Source organism: Mustela lutreola, chromosome 3, assembly GCF_030435805.1.
Source record: "Mustela lutreola isolate mMusLut2 chromosome 3, mMusLut2.pri, whole genome shotgun sequence".
Lineage (NCBI taxonomy): Eukaryota > Metazoa > Chordata > Mammalia > Carnivora > Mustelidae > Mustela > Mustela lutreola.
The window spans coordinates 142,250,673-142,271,502 of record NC_081292.1 but is presented as its reverse complement, the minus strand read 5'-3'; the positions used below and the strand labels follow the sequence as shown (position 1 = coordinate 142,271,502).

General features: G+C 40.8%; 1 protein-coding gene across 5 annotated transcripts in view; it reads left to right on the top strand.

Annotated features, from left to right (window-relative positions):
- Positions 1–20,830, top strand: part of MAP3K20 (mitogen-activated protein kinase kinase kinase 20) — a 179,032-nt gene that overhangs the window by 122,683 nt on the left and 35,519 nt on the right. For 4 of the 5 annotated variants that reach the window (XM_059167018.1, XM_059167015.1, XM_059167016.1 and 1 more), the window contains 2 exons: positions 2,645–2,751; positions 9,781–9,916. In XM_059167018.1, the coding sequence (XP_059023001.1) occupies positions 2,645–2,751; positions 9,781–9,916 (243 nt within the window). Of the gene's footprint in view, positions 1–2,644; positions 2,752–9,780; positions 9,917–13,641; positions 14,025–20,830 lie in introns of those variants that run through there. The other variant, XM_059167019.1, reaches the window with a different exon arrangement.

The window sequence follows — 20,830 nt, the reverse complement described above, 5'->3', positions numbered from 1 at the left end:
CAGTCTCCACTTCCAGCACTCTCGTGGCTGATCTCCAGACTGTCTTACACACCTCCTTTCCCTGCGCATGCCCTCTTCTTTTCTTTCCTCCCCTGAGGACTTTCTTGGCCAGCCTTCCCTGGCTGTTCTGTTTATCCCCGCCCTTCCTTCGTCCTCCTTTTCCTAAACCAAGTCCGGGCTACTGCCTTACCCTGTGTTGTTGTATTTTTTAAATGTCTCTTCTTCCTACACGGACTGCAGTCCCCTCGAGGGAACAGGGCTGCCTTCAGCACATCACACGCACTCAGTAAGTGGAGGCCCCTGTGTTGACTAAAGCAGCCAGACCAAGGCACCTTCTAGTTCTCTGGCTTTAAGTATGTAGTAATTCAGCCACTAGTGCTTGCCACTCCTGTGCATACAGAGAGAGCTATCACTGGCTAAAAACTTTTATTTCCTTTCTTCCCCCTAGCCCTTGTGCTTTAAAGACATAGATGAAAATATTCAGCTCACCTGTAGAAAAATGTTCTTTTGCAATGAGGACGGTGAAGGGAATACAAGAGAAAGCTAGTATTGGGTGAATGTCAGGTCATGCCAATGGCTTATACCAGGTGCTCAAAGTGTTTTATCAAAGAGAAGGAGGAACTAAAGGTGCGTATCATTTCCAGTTCTAAAATGGCATTTCTAAATAGGAAAAAAAAAAAAAAAAAGCCCTGAGTTTGATAGGAAGTAACATCTTACCCTCATGTGATAAAGCATTGAAGGGTTTAAGAGCATTGCCCCGGATTCAGAAACTTGCTTCCAGTGTGATGCTAGGCAGTCCATACTTTTCTAAGATGGATTTTCCTTATCTATATAATGAAGATAAAAAGTAATGTATATAGATGCTTAATAGATGGTCCTAGTTATATATTTTTTTTAATGTGAGCAAAATCTACATAACACTAAAAGGAACCTAAGCCTGGACCAGGTATTGTATTCTGCAACCAGAGTATTCATAAAATACAATTAGCACAAATTTCTACATTGTTGTGTTTTTAAAATGTTCACTTTGATAATTTCCATCTGAGAATATATTCTACCTATAAAATAAAAGATTTTTCTAGGGACACTTATCATCTGATTTCAAAAGAGTTTTTACTTTATTCCAAGAATGATTAAATGTGGGGGGAAATATTCTTTAAAAATTCATTAACCCCTCCTGCTGCTTTTCCGTGCAAAATGAAAATCCTGTATTTATAATTAATTCCTGAGCAAACAGCTCACTTTTCCTTTCATACACTGACACATAGTAGGAGGAATTAAAATGGGGATAAAGCTAAAAGAGGACAAAACAGTTTTCAAATTTCCTACTTCAGGCATTTACTACTTTTCTTATTAGAATGCTTTTATGTGGATCGGTGACATTTAGCTACTTATGCCCTCTACTTACACACACACACACACACACACACACAGGCACACATTCCCTTAAAAGAGTGCAATGCAGGCAGAACTCAGAATATGTATCCCAGTTTTATATTCCTAAAAAATGGACAAATTGTCTCTCTTAATGTAGGAAGCACTCAAGTCCTGAGAGCAAGCTACCTCAACACTTCCTTCTTGTTTTGTGCTCCTAAATTAAAATGCATGTTTTAATTGCTGCAACTTTAATTTTCTCAGAAATGGTGTAATTATGAGGCGTGATGAAGAGAGAATGTGCATCATCCTTTTATTATCTTTCTTCCATTTTTGTTTTAACCTTCTGTCTCAACCTTAGCTGGAGTCTAAAGAAAAGACAAGTGGAGGTACTGCTAGCTAAAGAAATGCACCTAACCGCTGCTTTCTCTGTTTCGGGTAAACCGTGCCTTAGAGTTTCCCAGCCCCAGAACAAGTCATGACATGGAATAAACACTGAGAACAGTGAAGTTAAACATGGCTTGAAAACTGGGGAATTTCTCTCTGAGCAAGTGGTTGAGGCAATTTTGTTAGTTCTCATAACATTAACTAGGGTTTTCTCCATCATTTCATTCTAAGAAATTGAAACCTACAGAAAAGTTGAAAGAATTTTATAATGAATACCTCCCACCCAGACTCCGCCGTTAACTTTTACTAAACTTGCTGTATCCCTGGGTTTTTAAAGGACTTGCCTTTCCCTTTTAGGAGTCCTTCATCATACCCAAGAGAGAACTCCTACTTTCCTCACCTGGAGAAAACCTGTACTTATTCCACCATTAGGCCACACAATAGAAAAATGATATCTGCCTCTGTTCTTAGAAATAATTTATTGAAAATTAGGAATATGGTCCCCTTCAGTCTGAGTGGTCTGACAGCCGTACTCTGACTCAGGACACTGCGTGCCATTTTATTTGTTGTGCGTCCAGCTTATTGTTGTGTTTATGGATTTTCTCTTCAAGACTTACTTTAGGGGCGCCTGGGTGGCTCAGTGGATTAAGCCGCTGCCTTCGGCTCAGGTCATGATCTCAGGGTCCTGGGATCGAGCCCCGCATCGGGCTCTTTGCTCAGCGGGAGCCTGCTTCTCTCTCTCTCTCTCTCTGCCTGACTCTCCGCCTACTTGTGATCTCTCTCTCTGTCAAATAAATAAATAAATAAAATCTTAAAAAAAAAAAAAAAAAAAAAAAAAAGACTTACTTTAAGTCCCAACGAGTGATTCTTTTCTCTTCCTCAGAAACGGCCATCTTTTAAGCAAATCATTTCGATTCTGGAGTCCATGTCAAATGACACGAACCTTCCCGACCAGTGTAACTCATTCCTGCACAACAAGGCAGAGTGGAGGTGAGTAAGCCCCGTTCTGAGTCATGGTCTCCGGCTTTGAAGGACTGTGACCAGCTTCACTGCAGAAGAGAACCAGTGAACTTGAGGACAGTACTGACTTCTAAGCACAGAGTTTTGTTTGCTTTTTATGCTCAATTTTTTTGGACATCTAATAAGGCCTCCCATTCATATGTAAACAAAACAGCAATCTTCAAAGCTTGTTGCTTTATCATACATCTCAGTATTTGGAAAGAATATTGAAATCACATCTTCTGAGACAAAAGACAGTCACCAGACATTTCTCTGTACCACACGCTCTGTGTTAGGCAGTCTTGGCGTCTCTCCAGTGGAAATAAAAATACTGTTTGCCCAGGGATTTGCAGAGGGCTGTATCTGTTGATGGAGGGGGTAGGCAGACTATAAAAACACTTTTAAAAGAAAACTTTTGATGCTATAAATCCTATTAAATTTTGTCAAGTGTAAAACAAACTCAGTAATGAGAGAATTGTATTGTGTGAGTGGAAGAAGCAAGCCTGGGATGCGACCGTTGAGCCAGGTCACGTGCTGCAGGAATATAAATAGCATGTTTGGGAGCTGACATTATTCCTCCCTGACTCAGCAGAGATTTAAGTAACTTATCTCTGCTCCGGAGAGCCACAGCGGTAACACGACGCCTTACGCCACCTGCTGTTGCCCGGTGAATACTGCATGCACTCTGGAAATGATGGTGGTGGTTACTCCTGTTACTAGACATTTCCTTGGGCTTTCTGTTTGCGTTTCACAATAATCTGATTTATTTTTATACTTTTGAAATCTCTATCCAGGACCAGTGAGTTAAATGAATTTTTTTTTTTTAGGGAAACAAAAGTCATACTGTCTGCTTGAGTGTAGGTATGATGGGTTTTGTTCTGGACTTAAATAATTAACAAAGCATGTAATAATACTGTTTCCTGCAGGAAGAGGCCAGTGCAAGTCTAACACATGACTCCTCTTTTAAATCCGTGTCAGGGATTACTCTATACAAAGGCCAACCCTTCACGAGACTCAGGAGACCCTCTGTATTCTGACCTCAGCAATCTTACCTTAAGATCATATAGTTCTGCCTCTTAATCTCTGGCTTCTGGTCCCTCAACAGTTGTGTATTTCTTCCTCGATCAGAGTCCTTGCAAATGCATTTTCTTCTATATAAAAGTCATCCCTTTCAGCGGCATACCACTCCTGACACCCACATCCAACCGGGCTCCTATTCATCAGATAGCCACTGAAATAACATGTCTTTAAGGAAGTGTTTCCGCCCCGAGATGGATGAGGTTCCACTTTATGTGCCCTGGGACCATCTCCTTCAGAGCCGCAACTACTGTTGGAGTGAATGAGCAACCGTAGTTGGTTGTTTAATCTGTGTCTTGCTGGCTGAAATGTAAAAAGGTCAGATAATTTCTCTTTCTTATGCTCGTTACTACACCCGCAGCATCTAGAATGTGCCTTGAACACAGCAGTGGCTCAATAAATACTAGGGGCAGGAAACAGTACAGTGATAATAATACTAAAAGACATTATGGTATCACACAAGGGAATAGAAATATGTAAGCTAATCTGTTGACTATGCCAAGTGTGCTTCTGACGTTCATTCACTCAGGTGGTCCCGGAACCTCTGCTGGAGCACCAGGTTCTTGGGCTGTGCTGTGGCGATGAGCAGAACAGCCCAGCACGGATCTGAGTGTCTAATGTAAACTATGATATATAAATATACAAGTGACATTTCATGACTATTTTGATATGTGTGATGACAGAGAAGTACTGGATATCTGAGACTATACAACCATGAAATCTCATCTAGTCAGACAAGGTAATAAAAGGATTTCCTGAGGAGATGCTGTTTGGTCTGTTCTCCAAAAGACCGGTGGGATTTTAACCTTACTATTGATATCCTTGAGGTACAGTGTCTCAGATACTGTGTATCAGAATATAGGGAGGAGTTTTCTATATAAAAATGTAGAAGCTGCATATGGTCAAAAGCAATACCCACCATAAACTGCTGTACAATCTATTTCCCCCTGTACAGTAAGTAGCTCAGCAGGTCTAAAAGTTTTTGGTCTCAGGACTCCATCACAGTCTGAAAAATTAGTGAGAGCTACACAGAGCTTTTGTTTCAATAAATTATATCTGTCAACATTTACCACACTCAAAATGAGAATGGGGAAAAAAGCATAAATATGTAGTTATTGATTCATTTAAGAAACAATACATCCTGCCTCTACGTTCAGCCAGCGGCTTTGCCACTTATCATGCCTCTGGAAGTCTGTATACTTGTGAGAGAATGAGAGTAGAAAAGGCACATCATGTCTTAATGTTATTCTGAAAACCAGTTTAACCTTTTGAATCCTTTGAAAAGCTCTCATGGGTCCCCAGATCACACTTTGAAAACCACTATAGTAGACAGAGTTGCTGTCTTTAAAATAACATTTTAATTATAATCTCATTCTAAAGGACATGAAAGGCATTTCACAAAAGGTGGAATCAAATGGCCAATAAACATAGGAAAAACAGTTAACCTCACTCACTAGTCCAGTAACTGTAAGAGAACATAATTCATTTCTCAGACTGGCAAAGATATACATTATGAAAATATCCAGCATTATACGCTTTCTAATATGTTGCTGGTGAAAATACTACCTTTCAGACCCCACCAGCACTACCATTTTATTCCTAGGAAAATAAATGGAAAGGTTGTACAAGAATGTATGGACACCCGCTTACTAGCCCGGCGCCATCTAGAAATGCAAATGAAAATGGCATAAAGTGCAATAAAAGATTTTTGGGTTTTTGTGGGTTTTATGGTTTTAAAAACTGATGATAGCTCCATATACAGAATAGGTGGAGCCATTCGTGATAATACGGACCTGACAGATGATTTAAAAATAGAGACGAGGGTCCAGTATGACTGGAATGATTCCATTTTTTTGGTAAAATAAACATGTTACGTGTATATGGTATGTGCACGTAGAGGACAGTATCAAAAGGCCAGTGTTCCCACTGGATAATGAAATTACAAGAGAGTGGTTTCTCTTTGGATAGCTTTCTGTCCTACAAACCTGGAAGTTGAATAATACATTTTTTAAATGCTTCACAATGAAAAGCTGAGGAAAATAACATTAATGTATTTTAGAAAAAAGCCAACAGTTGCCTCGCTGGCTTCCTCCTTGGCCATCTCTTAGGAACTAGTTAATCCTGAGAGCTGGTGAGGGAACACCTCTCTTTACTTGAACCATTAAACCAGTCTGAGAAGTCACAGGGCTGTTCTAAGTGAACCTGGCAACTGGTTAAAAACATAGGAGATAATAATACTAACATTAATTAGAATAACAACACACACAGCTGTCATTCATTATACTCTTACCAGACACTTGTACTGTTATCTGGATCATCCTGTATAATCCACATGGCAATCCGAACTTTTATCACAGATGCACAATCTAGGGTCTGGACAGGTTGGGTCACCTGTCTCAAAACACTCCATGTAAGACAGAGCCGGGGCTGGTACCCATTTGGTATGGTCCCATAGGCCCGCCGTGGCACACAGTCTGTGCAGCGCTGTTCCCGGACCTGTGGCCAGGGCCAAGCTTTCCACTCATTAGCACGAAGAGTTCACTTGACTCGACTCCTTTGAATGAAGAGAAATACGACAGAGCATGACTGTTTAGGTCATGATTAAGGCAAACCATCTATCCCACTCTGTGCCACATACCGGAAAGAATTAAATGCTTTGTCAGATCAACTGGATACTTCTAGGAATGACACATCCAGACTGTTCTCTTTCCCCTGACTTTTGTCTGGTGTCAGAAACCATGTGACTAGAGTCAAAAGCTTGTGTAGGAAATCTGGTGTTTCTGGCAAACGCTCGCTTTCTGGTACAGTTTCCTCACACATAGACCCAATGAGATACCCTGTCTAGAGAATTAAATTATTCTTCTTAAAGCTGTTTTTTAAACTAGGTTATTAAAAGCCACCTAAGCTATGTTTTCTCTTTTGACCTAACAGATGCTAGGAAAGTCATCTCTTCATCTTACCTTTTAGCTTCTTGCTCCTTTTACTGACTTATTAGCAATAACAGCGGTGAGTATTATGAACAGGAAGTGTGTCACCCTGTTGGTCATGTTTGCAATTTTCATGGCCTCATGTGACTGTCGACAGACCTGTGGTAATCCGTACTAAGCGAGCTATGTGGTGCTGGGACGGCGCATTCAGAGCTGGGGCTCTTGGCAGAGTATTTGCTGGTTGTATTCCTCCTTGGTGATCAGAACATTCTCACTGTGGCATGCCTTAAAAACAAAAAACAGATCCAAAAATGTAATCTACGATTTGGATAACTGCACAAATCATTTTATATATAACACTACTATACATATTATCTATTTATCGTCCTATCTAATATGGCTGTTTTTACAAATTGACCTCTAAAGGTAATTGCAGTTCGTTCCCTGCTTTTGGCATATGGAAAACTGATACTAGAGGAAGTCAACCTCAGTTGAATCTGGGTTAAGAAAAAATATTTTTTATCAACTAAAATGCTTTTACTTACTTATAGAAGGCAATATAGGTACATCAACAGATGCATTTGACGCAAAACAATGCCTGGGCAACCAGGGAACCATAAGGGGACAGCTGTCACATTGCCCTCCTGAGGTTTGCTTGGCATCCAACACTCCCTGCCGATGCAGGCTGCCCAGGGGAGCTGGTGCTGGAGGCGCTGAGCCTGAAGAGAGGGTTGAGGAAGCACATTTTAGTCAGTGTTTGGTTTTTCCTGTCCCAGCTTTCAGCTTACTTAACAGTTGTTTTCCAGAAGGGCTCAAAATCACAGTCGGCTCCCAGAGCTGAAACTTGGCTTAAATTCCGAGTGAACTCAAATGTGTTGGCCGAGGACCCTGATCAAACAGAGCCTGAGCACGCTCCGTCTCTCTGGCAGGGGTGCGGGTGGCCAGGCAGAGCACTGCAGACAGAAGACCCTGCCTGGCCCTCTGCCCCGGAGTGCACCAGGCTCTGCTGCCTCCTCCTGTCACCCTCTGACCCTCTCCTTTTCTCGGCCAGGGGGCTCATCCTTCCTTCCTTTGTTACAGAAGTTTTACCTAAGGTTTTCCACAGTGATTCTTCTCTCTCAGTCCTCCATTTGGAAAATAAACAGAAACTCATCTGTGAATGTGCATAATATTCTTGTCAGAAATACCCAGAAGTATAAAATGTGGATTTTAGGACAGTCACGGTTCTGAAAGATTGCTGATTTAGTGCCTTTCTTCAGGGTATGTAGTGTGACTCTACTTCTGTAGTTCTGTTGTTTTCAAATGGCACCAGGGAAAGGGCTGGGTGTTGACAGCCGATGCTTTTACGCTCACTGCTACCTCCCTGGCTCTGAGGTGTGCCTTTCAGACAATCAGGGAGGCAAAGTGCCAGGCCCAGGTCAGACCCCCCTCAGTAGCTGTTCCCTGTGTTGGATCTTGCCAGTTAATGCCCACAGCTTTTTGGTTTCCATTTAGTTCCCATCCACAAGGGCGTTGGAATAAGATGGCCATATATTCTAATCTTCCCTGGAGCTAAAAAAGCAGATTTGGGTTACATGTACCCACTAACTTCGGTCTGGCGCGGTACCTTCCAGTCAGGGTCCCCCCAGCCTCATGCCCTGGAGCAGTGGGTCTGTCTCCATGGCACCAGCTGCCCTCCAGCCGTCAGCTGCTTCCAGGCCTTTCGGAAAGCCAAGGGAAGGAACTTCCAGCTCTCAGAGCGTAACTGAGACTTACACACTGTGACAGCTCTGAAGGAAGAAGACAGCTTGTGCTCAGCGAGGTCAACAGTTCACTTCCTACAAAGGAGGGTTCCTAGAACTGGACATGCTCTAAGGGGTGAGCGTGGTCGGCCTATAGAGACTAAAGAGGGAACTTCCAAAAAAAAATGATTAGACTTCGAAAGGCTCTTAGAGTTCATTTGGCCCACACTTGCCTGGTTATAAAAGTTACCTCAGTCTTTTATTAAGTAATGGAAATTCCTGGGGCCCCACCCAGCCCGATTGAATCCTGAGCTCTAAAGAAGTGGTCCTTGGAATCTGTGTTTTTTGTTGTATATTTATTAACAAGCTGCCCAGGTAGGATCAGGCAAGTGGGGAACCCTGATGTAAGATAATCATCACCCCCTACGGCTGAGGAAACTGGGTCAGTTAATCTGCCGACTGAGGTGCCCAGCCAGGGAACCGGCGAACGTGCATTTACTGGCGAAGTGATGAGGGTCGCCTAACCTGAGTATCATTTTCCCCATCTCTGTTAGTGCCTGTTTCTCGGGGTTGTTACAAGAATAAGATGAGATGCTGTGTGATAGTGCTTTCCAAGCTGCAAAGGGCTATGTGAATGTCAGCGTTCACTGAGTAGCTAAACCAGGTGCAGCCCTGCAGCTCAGGCTCTACGGTGGGTGGGTCTTCGGTGCTTCGGTAAGGAAGTCTCTTGAACTTCTTTTCCCAAACTAGAAATCCCCTGTTTTTGCAGGATGCCACAGATCTCTTCTTCTCTGAAGAAGAGAAGTTTGGTTTCGAAGCTCGAGTTTTCCCAACCTCACAGAGAAAAAGGATCAGATTTCCAGTCACCAGCCATTGAAGGGGGAGCATATAGGAGGAAGGTGGTCTTGTGACTTCTAGTCACGAGATCCGTTAAGTCCAAGGAATGTAACGTACAGCATGATGACTGCAGTCTTATATAGTATACACGTGACAGTTGTTTAGAGAGTCAATCTTAAGAGTCTGGTCACAAGAATATTTTTCTTTTTTTGCTTTCTCTGTATGAGATGATGGACGCTCACGGAATCTACAGCGTCATCGTTTCACAGTATATGTAAGTCAAACTAGTCTGCTCTACACCTGAAACTTCTGCAGTGACAGAGGTCCACTACATCTCAAAACTGGTGAAAAATAAAAGTGCAAATGTTAACGTTTTACATTAAGCATTCTGATGAGCCACTAAGTGTTCAGTAACTCGTGGTGCAAAGCTGAGACTTAAACCAGTCATCCCCATGCAGGTGCGAAATTGAGGCAACTCTCGAGAGGCTGAAGAAACTCGAACGGGACCTCAGCTGTAAAGAGCAGGAGCTCAAAGAACGGGAAAGACGTCTGAGGATGTGGGAGCAAAAGCTGACAGAGCAGTCCAACACCCCGGTGAGTGCTCCCAACAGGGTGGCTCAGTCCCCCCACTTAGAAGCTATAGCCTAGCGGGGCAGCATGGCCGCCCTCCCCTGGCCCCCTCCCCACTGCCACCTTCTCACTTCCTGCCTCCTGCCTGCATGGGAAAGGGGCTGCATTTACACTCAAGTAGCACACAGATCTAATTTCAATTAACAAAAGGCCAGAAATGTAAAAGAAAAGCTTAGCCCATTTCTGTTAGAACTGTTATTGTCCGTGTGTTTGTACGATAGGATTAGAAAAATAAAATGCAGTGTATTTTCATACCATCTGTTAGATCCCCAGAGCGTGTGCCTAAAGGCTGATTAACTCCATGGAGTCCATCAGTAATTAATAAACTTAACGCTGAGGCAGCTAGCTGTCTAAGAGTTTTGATGTGGCAGAACTTAACCAAATCTTCCTCCTAAAAAAAAGCAAATTTAGTGACATATAAGTGACAAGCATTAATATTCCTTGCTTGATTTAGTGTTCTAATCATGGCAGCAAAAGATTGGAAAAAGACTTCCCTTGAGACAAGCCTCCAGTATTTACTACACTTAGGAAATACCTTGGTTTTCTTCCAAGTCTTCTGCTGAAAGGAAAATAAAAATTCTTTTTAAGGAATTCACTAGGTATATATTGAGCTTGTGCCTACATCTTGCCATGATATATTAAAGTCTAATCAAATTTTTAGGATTCTTCCCTATTTTGAATGATTTATCATTTTAGGAATTAAGTTTATCATTGGTTTTTTCAGGGTTTTTAATGGGGAGTTTTGTCCACTTTCAAATCACAAGTAATGGTGAGATTAGAGGTAAACTTGTTATGTATTTTAAATTCATTTTTGATAGTTGCTGTGGCGGTCACACAAAAAAGATACTTAAATGCCCTTCACTTGGTGATCTTTAAAAAGCTTTCCTATTTTTAAAAGCCTTAATCTTCATTAAGCAGCCAGTGCCCAGTTGCAAAGTATTTTCCAGTGTCTAAAGAATAAAATAGTTTTGCCTCCTTTTCCAATTCATGTGGAGAAGCAACCTGATATCCACAAAACGAAAACACAGTGAAGTTAACTGTTTATTATCAGATTTAACTTTTTCCCAAAATGACTTTGGCTGTGCAGGGATTTCCAAAGTAAGGACTGAATTGCTACACAAAACTGCCATGGGACATTAAAAGGTATCACAATTTATAAGTTCAGTGAATTTAACTTGCCTCTCAAGAAGGAAGTGGAGGGAAGTCTCCTGTTCTGGTTGAATTGGTCCCAACTGGCGGACTCAGAAAGCATCGCCCTCAGGGTCTGTGAGGAGCACGGCTTCTCCCCCAAGTTTCTTCCCCAGCTGAGGAGAGGCAGGACTGTGGTGGTCTTCTCAAGGCTCAGAGGTGGTTTTTTTTTTTTTTTTTTTTTTTTTTTAAGTACATTGAAATCTTAAGCTCTAAAGCACTGCATGTCTTGACTCCTTCTAAATGTAGCATTGTCAGAAAAATACTCTAAACTACCTATTACAGTCTGCCTTAGAATCTTTCTTTGGTTTATTGGCATTAGTTTTGCTAAGAAATCATGGGCTGCCTTGCACACACTATTGCTCTTAGTAACATAGTTGTGTAATAAATAATGAAACCATAGGAGTGCTCAGTAGGTTGTATGCTTGCATTTTAACTCCAGAAAACTTTCTGTAAAGGAACTGCTCCGAAGGCTACCATCTAACAATGGACAGCATGAAGCATGATCTCAGAGATTTTCTTCCCCACTTTTTTTTTTTAACCTTTGAGGGCTAAGTTTTCTTTCTTACAGTATTTGCTTTTAATGTCTCTTCTGCTTAGAGCTGGTATTTCTGAAGGAAAGAAAGTTTGTGCTCAGGTGTTTTCTAAGTAGGTATTTTCTTTCATCCTTACATCAGTTTCTAGTTGACTTTAAATGAGGTTTCTGAGAGAAAGATAAAATAAGCCTTTTTAAAAGGAAGTAGCTGGAGGCTTAGTCTTCCTGTATATATGTAGCCTCATCTTAATTATGAAAGTTTAACATTTATGTAACTTCATAAAAGATGGAATTATTGGATTTATTTCAAGGAAGGATGCTGTTTTCCTTCCTGAAATTAAAAAACTAGTTGAAATCATCTGGGCAGATGAATTCTCCCTACAAAATTTCGGACAGTGGTTTTTTTTTAATGATTGTTATAGCTTGATGTAGAAATTTTATTGCTATTCAAAATAAAAACTTATTTGAGAGACATCTGTGTTGAGAACTTAACATAATGTGAGGAAGGACCCATGAAATAATAAAATAAATCAGGAAGAAAGTGCTCCCTAAGAAAATCTAACAATTGAAAACAAATCTGAAAAGCTGGGAAGTTTGACTGCAAGGAAAGTAATATCCTGTTTCCGGTGTTAAAGGAGCTAAAGCAATTCTTTTCTTCCATATAACTGGTACTTTTTAGCTGAAGCATGTGAAATTCTTCATGAGCTAACAACTCTGGCAATCTTTTCCTAATAGAGTAAGATAACTTTTTTTAAAAGCTCAACTCCAGGGGGCGCCTGGTTGGCGCAGTTGGAGGAGGATGCCACTCTTGATCTCGGGGTCATGAGTTCAAGCCCCACAGTCGGTGTAGAGATCACTTCAAAAAACAAAAACAAAAACAACCCCCCCCCCTGAAAACTCCAGTTTAAAAATTAGGAAATTGGCCTTAAAATGTGTACTTACATCCAGGATGTTACGGTTACTTACCCCATATGTTACTTGTACATTTTTAATCATAAAGTTACCAATATTTAAGCAACACCAAAAATATAAGCCTCAATTGCTTATTCCTCAAAAGAAGAGGTAGTAACCCTTTTTAGATCATGCCAGTTCTAGCTCTGAAATATGATCAACACTTATGGGAACAGGTTAGCTGTTCAAAATAATTATATAAGGTAGAAAATAGATGTGAGAGGGGCAATTCCTAGAAAACAAATTCTGCTAAAAGGACGCTTAGAGAATAAAGCAAAAGGTAACAGTTTAAATTAATACTAATTTCCTCTCCTCCCAGTTGTCATCTGTATTTACATACTTATTTATACTTAAGTATTAGAGACATCTAGAATTTGTTCACAAATGAACTATGTCATAAGTTGAATAACCAGTATTACATCTGGCTGTAATAAATTATAATGGAAACCAGTGAATTCTAGACTTGTTTTTAGTTTAGATTCAGATAGTAATCTAGATAAAAAGGGAGATTAATGGCCTAGATTTCCGTAGAAGGGTATTGACTACCGAACTGTTCTCATGCTTCCTCTAAGCTTTATTCTTTGGTACAAGGTTTCTTGATTTTTTTTTTTTTTTTACTTGAGATTTAATCTCTACTTAATTTCTTTTTTAATTTAATAGTTAGCTAAATGTCTCCGTGAAAGTGAAATTGGGAAAAATTAAGCGCAGTCCTCAAAACTACTTTCAAGTGAAATGAGAGCTTAAAACTCGGAACTTCCTTCCCATGTGAAATTTGGCCTGTTGTGATGCTTTGCAAACTTTTGGTTGTGATTTACTCTGTCATTTATAAATTACGGCAAATACGCTGAAGCCAAACGTGCCATTAAATAAATTCTCTAGTAATTCCCTACATTCATTTGTTTCACTAATCATTTACCTTCTGTGCAGCACCCACTAATTTTGTGGTATCTGTTTGCTTTATTTAAATTGGTCCTAATTTCTCTTTTTACTTCTGTCCTTTCTTCCCTCATGATAGCTTCTCTTGCCTCTTGCTGCAAGAATGTCTGAGGAGTCTTACTTTGAATCTAAGACAGAGGAGTCAAACAGTGCAGAGATGTCATGTCAGATCACAGCAGCAAGTAACGGGGAGGGCCATGGCATGAACCAAAGTCTGCAGGCCATGATGCTGATGGGCTTTGGGGATATCTTCTCAATGAACAAAGCAGGAGCTGTGCTGCATTCTGGGATGCAGATAAACATGCAAGCCAAGCAGAATTCTTCCAAAACCACATCTAAGAGAAGGGGGAAGAAGGTCAACATGGCCCTGGGGTTCAGTGATTTTGACTTGTCAGAAGGTGACGATGATGATGATGATGACGGTGATGAGGATAATGACATGGATAATAATAGTGAATGAAAGCAGAAAGCAAAATAATAAAATGGAAAATGTGTGGGAAAATGAAAGAAACTTGCTATCTCAGCCTGTACAAAAACCAGTAAGGAAGTAGAAAACTGAGCACTGAATTTTTAGGCCAATCACATTTCTATGACAGTCATTTCTTGAATGATTTTACTTTTTTTTTTTTCCCCTGCTTACAGAAAAATGGGGGGTTAGTGGGGGAATTAAAGCAGAAAGGTATATTTAATGAGTCAGCAAATGTGGTGCCTGATTATAGAAATCTGTGATTTTATTACAATATAGTAGTTTTAACTAATTACATTGTAGCTTTTTTTTAAACAAATACTTTAATGTTTGTATTTGATTTGATTTCATTTATTTAATTGCTTAAGAAGACTTACATTTTGAAAAAGCACTCTTACCTCCTAATTCTTCTCTGACACTGATTTTCCTGTAACACACTACAATTTTTTTTTCTTATGGCAATACACTGCACTGTCAGAAATAATTGATAATGACTACAAAATCTAACAATTAAAAAAATTGAGATGAAAGAAGACTATAACAAATACTTCTTCAGAAATACCGAAATGCCACGAATTTTCAATACTTAATGGCACAACTACTCACAGTAAAACCTGAGAAATGTTCTCAGTAATACACTGGAAGAAGAAATACTCTCATTTGAAGCCAACAGCAGATGTTGCAGGCTTTCATACCAGTGCTAGCCCTGGAAGCTTCTGAACAACACTGTCATCTGAGGCTTAGTTTCTAAAAGGAGAAAGAGATGGTCTTAAAGGGCTGCTTGCAAGCTGATATCAAGTGGGGACACAGACCCGCTCTGCACCCCCAGTGGGAAAGGAGCATCGTGGGTTCTAGATATATGTAGAGAGGTTTTAAAGAGGGAACTAAAGATTATGAAAGCAATGGCAAGGATAAGTTATACTTACTGAGTCAGAAGTATAGGATGAAGGGTCCTTTTTATATCAAATCCAGCCTTCCAGAGTGGTCTTTTTTTTTTTTTTTCTTTTAACCCTGACTCAGCCATGCCAGTGTTAAACAGAAGTAAATGTAGGTGTCTCTCCGAAAACCTAGTTCGCCAGAGTAATAGTCTCAGAATGTTATATTTGTCAAAGTTTGTTTAAACTATAAAACACTGATTAAAAAAAAAACTACAAAACACTGTGTGTGTGTGTGTACACACACACACACACACACACACACACAGAAAGGCCAAGGCACAAAAACTTTTTTTTCAGCCTGTATTGGAAAAAAGTGCCATTCATTTGACTATTACACTAAAATACTTCTGATGGTTCTTTTTATGGGAAATTTAAGAAAGTATATCATCACAGATATTATCTAATACTATTTCCAAGTATATTCAGTCATAAAAAGCTTCTCAAAATTTGAAACATGACATGCTTCTAATCCCTATTAACAGCTGAAAAATATCACAGAATGATCAGTACGCTGTGCCAGCTTTGTTTGGAGAAAAATAACCATTAAAATGTTCTGGGTGTGAAATGTAGCATAGCCTATATACCAGAGTGATAAAGAGAAGAATCTGGAGTCAAATTAGGATTTAAAACGGCTGTGCAATCTGTTAAAAATTATTTAGCCTCTGTGTGTCTGTTCATTTTTGACATGGGAATAATAACAGGACCCACTTCAAAGGACTGTTGTGAGGATTAAGTGAAATAATGTATGTAACACAGTGTGTGTGTTTTATGAACACAGTACCAGGCCCATAGCAAGTGGTCAGTCAGTGTTAGCCAGCGAAAAGTTGCTAAAAAAAAAATAAGTAGTTACAGTAACCTGGAGAACTAAACATCAATCTCAAGTCATGCTTGTTGAGTCACAGGAAATGGAAGTTAAAGTGAATGGCTTGCAGGAAAGGTAGAAGAGAACACTCCTAGAATGTAAACCATATAAACAAATTTAATCTGTTGCTCTTTGAAGACTACGCAGCTGAGGAATCGGCAGACTCTTCCACCACCCACAGACTAGGTAAAAACAACGGATAGGCAGACCTTTCCCCTAGAAGATGGGTGCCCTAGGAGCCTACATGGTAGCACCACGAGCGGTGCTGGCGGTGCCCAGGCACGAACACGTAAAGGCATCCTGGCTATGCTCAGCAGAGCAGTGCTCCCTCCCTCAAGCTGAGGCCCTCAAGCAGAACCTCTGGAAGCAGGGCAGAGGGCTGGTTTTCAACTCTTGACTTCAGGGCACATCGGAGTCACTGTGGTCCAGCAACCTGAAGGAGAGAACCAAAGAGGAAGCAGTTTAAAAGCCTCTTGCCCATCTTTTGGGGTAAAGAGAAAGTCATCTGTTCCACGGATACTCACTGAGGCCCCTGTCTGTGCCTGGAACAAGTTCCAGGGCACAGCAAGGGGGCCATGCTTGCACTACAGGACATCCATGTCCGCAGAGCCTGACATAAACAAAACAAATGCCTTATTAGTACGTAAACGGTTGACAAGTGCATGCTGAGAAGGGGAGCGGGGAAAGAGGATGACACATGGGGGAGTGCCACAGAGTGGACAGTGTGGGCAGAGAAGGCTGCACTGGTAAGAGGATCTCTGTGAATTTTGGGATCTGTGCACTTCACGTAAGAATGTAAACCCTCTCAGTTAAGAATCATCGTCAACAAAATTAGAACACATAAATAGATAGGAATAGAAGGAAACTGACATTTTTCTTCATTTACATATAAGCCTATTATAATTACACATAAAATTTCGGTGCCTTCATGAAAGTAGCCAATTAGGGCAAAAGAGAAAGGTAATAGGATGCTATACTCAGACTAAGGTTTTACCATTAATGAGGTAATAGTTCCCAATAAAAAAATTTTTTTAACAATAAAAAAATTGAGATGAAAGAAGACTATAACAAATACTTCTTCAGAAGTACCGAAATGCCACGAATTTTCAATACTTAATTTTCAATACTTACTCACAGTAAAACCTTGAAGTAAAAACTTGAGAGTAAAATCTCTCAAGTGCTGTCACTTTCCTCACCAGTATCCCCCAGGATGGCTGTAGCTCAGTACTCTACCAAAAAGAAACCTCATTGGTTTAGGATACAGCAGAATTGAAAGCTTCAGTGAGAAGCTTAAAATTGTTCTCCACTTGGAATTCTACTGTAACTACCACATGGCATTATTTTACTCTCTTGTTCCAAATCAGTGTCTTTCTGTGGGTTTGAACATCCCTAAAATCTGAATCCTATAAACAGAATTTTAAAGTGGTCTCACTCTATCTGTAAAGATGATTTAGAAGATCTTTAGACTCTATTATTAGTTTTATCACTTCTTAAAAGAACTGTTTATTACATAGAATTTCTAAAGACGATGTTAATTGTGCTGCCTCTAATTCACTTTTCAGATCAGTTTTTGAAATGGCAAATTCTTGCTGCTGGATGTATTTCCAATTACCTGACTTACAAGAACGTACATTTATAAAGAGAATAAAGAAACCCTAAGAAATTGAGAGATTCAAAATAATAATTGAAACTCTGTGGTAATATCGTCAGAGTCCTACAACTGAGAATATAACTAGTCTTTTTTTCTGTATTCAGAAAGCCGATCATACAGAATTTGAGAACATCCTGCCGGCCACTCTCATCTGGGACCCCTAATGGTGTTTGCAAGTGCTGGGGCAGAGTTTGGGTCCTCACAGGGACCAGGGGTGTGGTTGAGTGCCCAGCACCCCTGGGCAGCTCCACCCAGTGAAGGACTCCACCCACAGTACCAACAGCAGTGCCCCTCCCCCCACTGAGAAACTTGCTAACCCTGAGTTTCAGTTCTCCAACTCATCCCCCCCCCACCCTGCCCCTAAACAAACTTGCTCGACTCAAAAGACGCAGTTTCAAAATGACAGCTACTGTACAATCTGAATTATATAGGTTGGCGACATTTATCTTAAATCCCCACTTGTGGAAAAATGGTTTCTTTCCCCTGGTGGAAACGTCATAAAACAGCAAAATGTACCTAGGGGAGGGGCTCACTCTCCTCTATCACACTAACCCAAAATAAATAAAACAGAAACACATCCCTGAGGAAGCTTCAGTCCTGCAGAGCAGTCAGGTTAATTTAAAAGGGCCTTCTGTTGAAGGAAAATCACATTTTAATATTTTATACTTAACCCAGGGGAAGGGGTTGAAGGCATAGAGTACCCTTGTTTGGGATGCTCTGGAAAGGCTGAGGGCCAGCGTTCAGCCAGTGATTTCTAACAGGCAGCAGATTTGTTAGACCTAAGCAACCGCTGAGCTATTCAAAACGGATCCCCATTAAAGTCAAGGAATGGGAGGAGAGGTGCGGCAGAGAGCTGGCGTGACTTCTCTGGGATGTACAGAACTTCAGTCCTCGGCGCGCTCTCTGGAGTAGGGAGCGTTTCGTACAAGCTCATTAGAAAAGCTATTCGGAGTTCAACATTGATACTTTTTTGGGTTTTTGCTAACACTAGACTCGTTGCGGGCCTGTTAACAACCAGCAGTGTCTCACCACACCACGTTCGTAATAGGGCATCATTTTTCTATAATCAGGCACCTTTTGCGGCTTTGGAGTCAGGCTGTTTACCTGTTCTGGCTTTAAGCCTGGCCAGAGAGAAGAATCTGGTCTGTTCTCTAGATTGTGGCATAGCCTGCAAATAGTAGCATTTCTGCCATGGAAAACGAGTGTGCACCAGGGAAGCCGAGAGCTAGCAGGGTTCCCCTCGGGCTCAGCCGAATTGCATTCTGTGACCTGAGGAGGGGCGGGGAGCTTTTGGGCATGTGATTACTGACTTTACAACTAGCATTTTCAGCACCTACCTTAATTATTTTATATAATGTGCAGAATAGTTTATCTTTTAACGTCAGGTACAGTACACTGCACAAACTGCTTTTGCACTCTTTGAACAAATTTTGTACTAAATAATAGAAAATATTTATACTGAGTGTGCGCTTTGAATAGAGGATGGCATTATCACTTTTTTTTTTTAACAAAATCTTTTTTCCTCAACTATTCAATTACAATGTTATTCTGAGCAAATCCTATGCCAAATATCGTGTATAATGTTTGTATGGAAGATTCCGTTTCACTCATGTGTGGTAAGACGACTCAGATATTGATTTCGTAGTTGGAATTTGATATTCCAGCACGGAGTCCACAATGTATTCGGAAATCTAAGTTGGTGTCATACATTTCATTTTGATGTGAACTTTTCTCTGCTTTTCTTTGTTTTAAGACTCCATTTTGCAATAAACGTTTTGACAGTAAATCCCTTTGTTATGTGTTGCTGTGTATATCCGATCTTTGTTAGATTGGATTCCCAACATCCTTGGAAGGCATCACTGTCACACACATGCACACAAATATGAGATTTTCTCTCCTGAAATCAGTTGGGTGTAAGTAACGAATCGGTGGAGTGACGGGACAGTCACGAGGTGTTTTTTTTTTTTTTAAAATCCCCAAAGAATGAAAATCTTAAAGCTCACCCTACAGCAGACACTCACATGCTAAGAAGGTACAGAGAGCATAAAGGAAATGGTAAACCACGATGTGGCTGGAGATCATTAACTCTTACCCCTGGTTTTCCCAAATTCAAACCGTCTTGAAGCAGTGCCTGGCTCCTGCCTTCCCCTCACTGATTTCTGCCAGCCTGGGGCAGGAGTCCTGCCGGAGGGGTTAGCAAACCGAATCTATGCCTTTCCCTCTTGGAGTCATCTTCAGCCACTCTCAGAACTCTTCCCTTCTCCTTTGGACCCTAAAACCAAATATATTAGTTTTGATTAGTAGTGACATACAACTTTTATTTAAGAAATACTTATTTACCTATTTTGTTTAGCACACCATTCAGGGACTGTATACAAACAAAACACGACACATCCCCCCACTCCCCAGAGCGGCTAACCTTGATGCAGGGAAATAGTTCTGTAACTCAGTCTGTTGGTCCTCGAACTCTTCAGAGAAGTTCCTTATTTCACATCGGTTTCCGTGATAGGCAAAGGGAATGACACGTTTCTGCAGCTGTATTCAGCTGCCCTGTGAAGATGTAAGACCTGTCATATATTTTCTGTGATCAAATTCAGTTTTAGATTTTCTTCAAGTCATTTTCCTTTCTGCATCCTTGAAGCAGGTGAGTGCCTGTGACGATTCCAACATATGTCAAGTATTTCAGAGGAGGAGAGGGGCAATCCTGAGGGAGCGAGGGCACCTGGGTACATACAGAATAGCAGTGATTTCTATGCTTGCCACTTAGCGTAATATTCAAACCCTACGCATTCAAATATATTATAACTTTCGGGTTTGGGTTCTTTTTCTTTTTTCTTTTTTTTTTATAATCTACTTAGCTCCCTAGAGATTTTGACCACTGCCAGAGAGAATTTTAAGCATTTTAAGCAAAGCTGTTAAGTATTTTCCTTTATCCTCCATCACATCCAGTGCTCCGGTAAGGCAAATGTGCCCACCTTCCTTCCTCCCTTCCTGTCCCCTACACCACTGTTTCGACTTCTTGCTTCTCCTCACCCAGAGTAACTTCTCTGTTCCTTGCCCTGTAGTACCCAGCTCAACCCACCCTGCCTTCCGTTCCCCCCACTTTAGTCTGTGAAACCCTCGCTTTTCCCTGGTAAATCCACAGGCACTGAATTCTGTACCAGAGAATTGAGCATTTTAGTTACTGTACCTCGCAGTCGTATTCATTCAGCAACATGGTTCAACAAAAATGTACCCAGGATCGTATGGCAGGCACTGCCGGGCACCAAGTGAACCGGCACGAAGGCAGCCTTGAACTCCTCCATCTATAATCCATATTTGTTTCACCCCCATTAAATTAAAAGCTGCTGG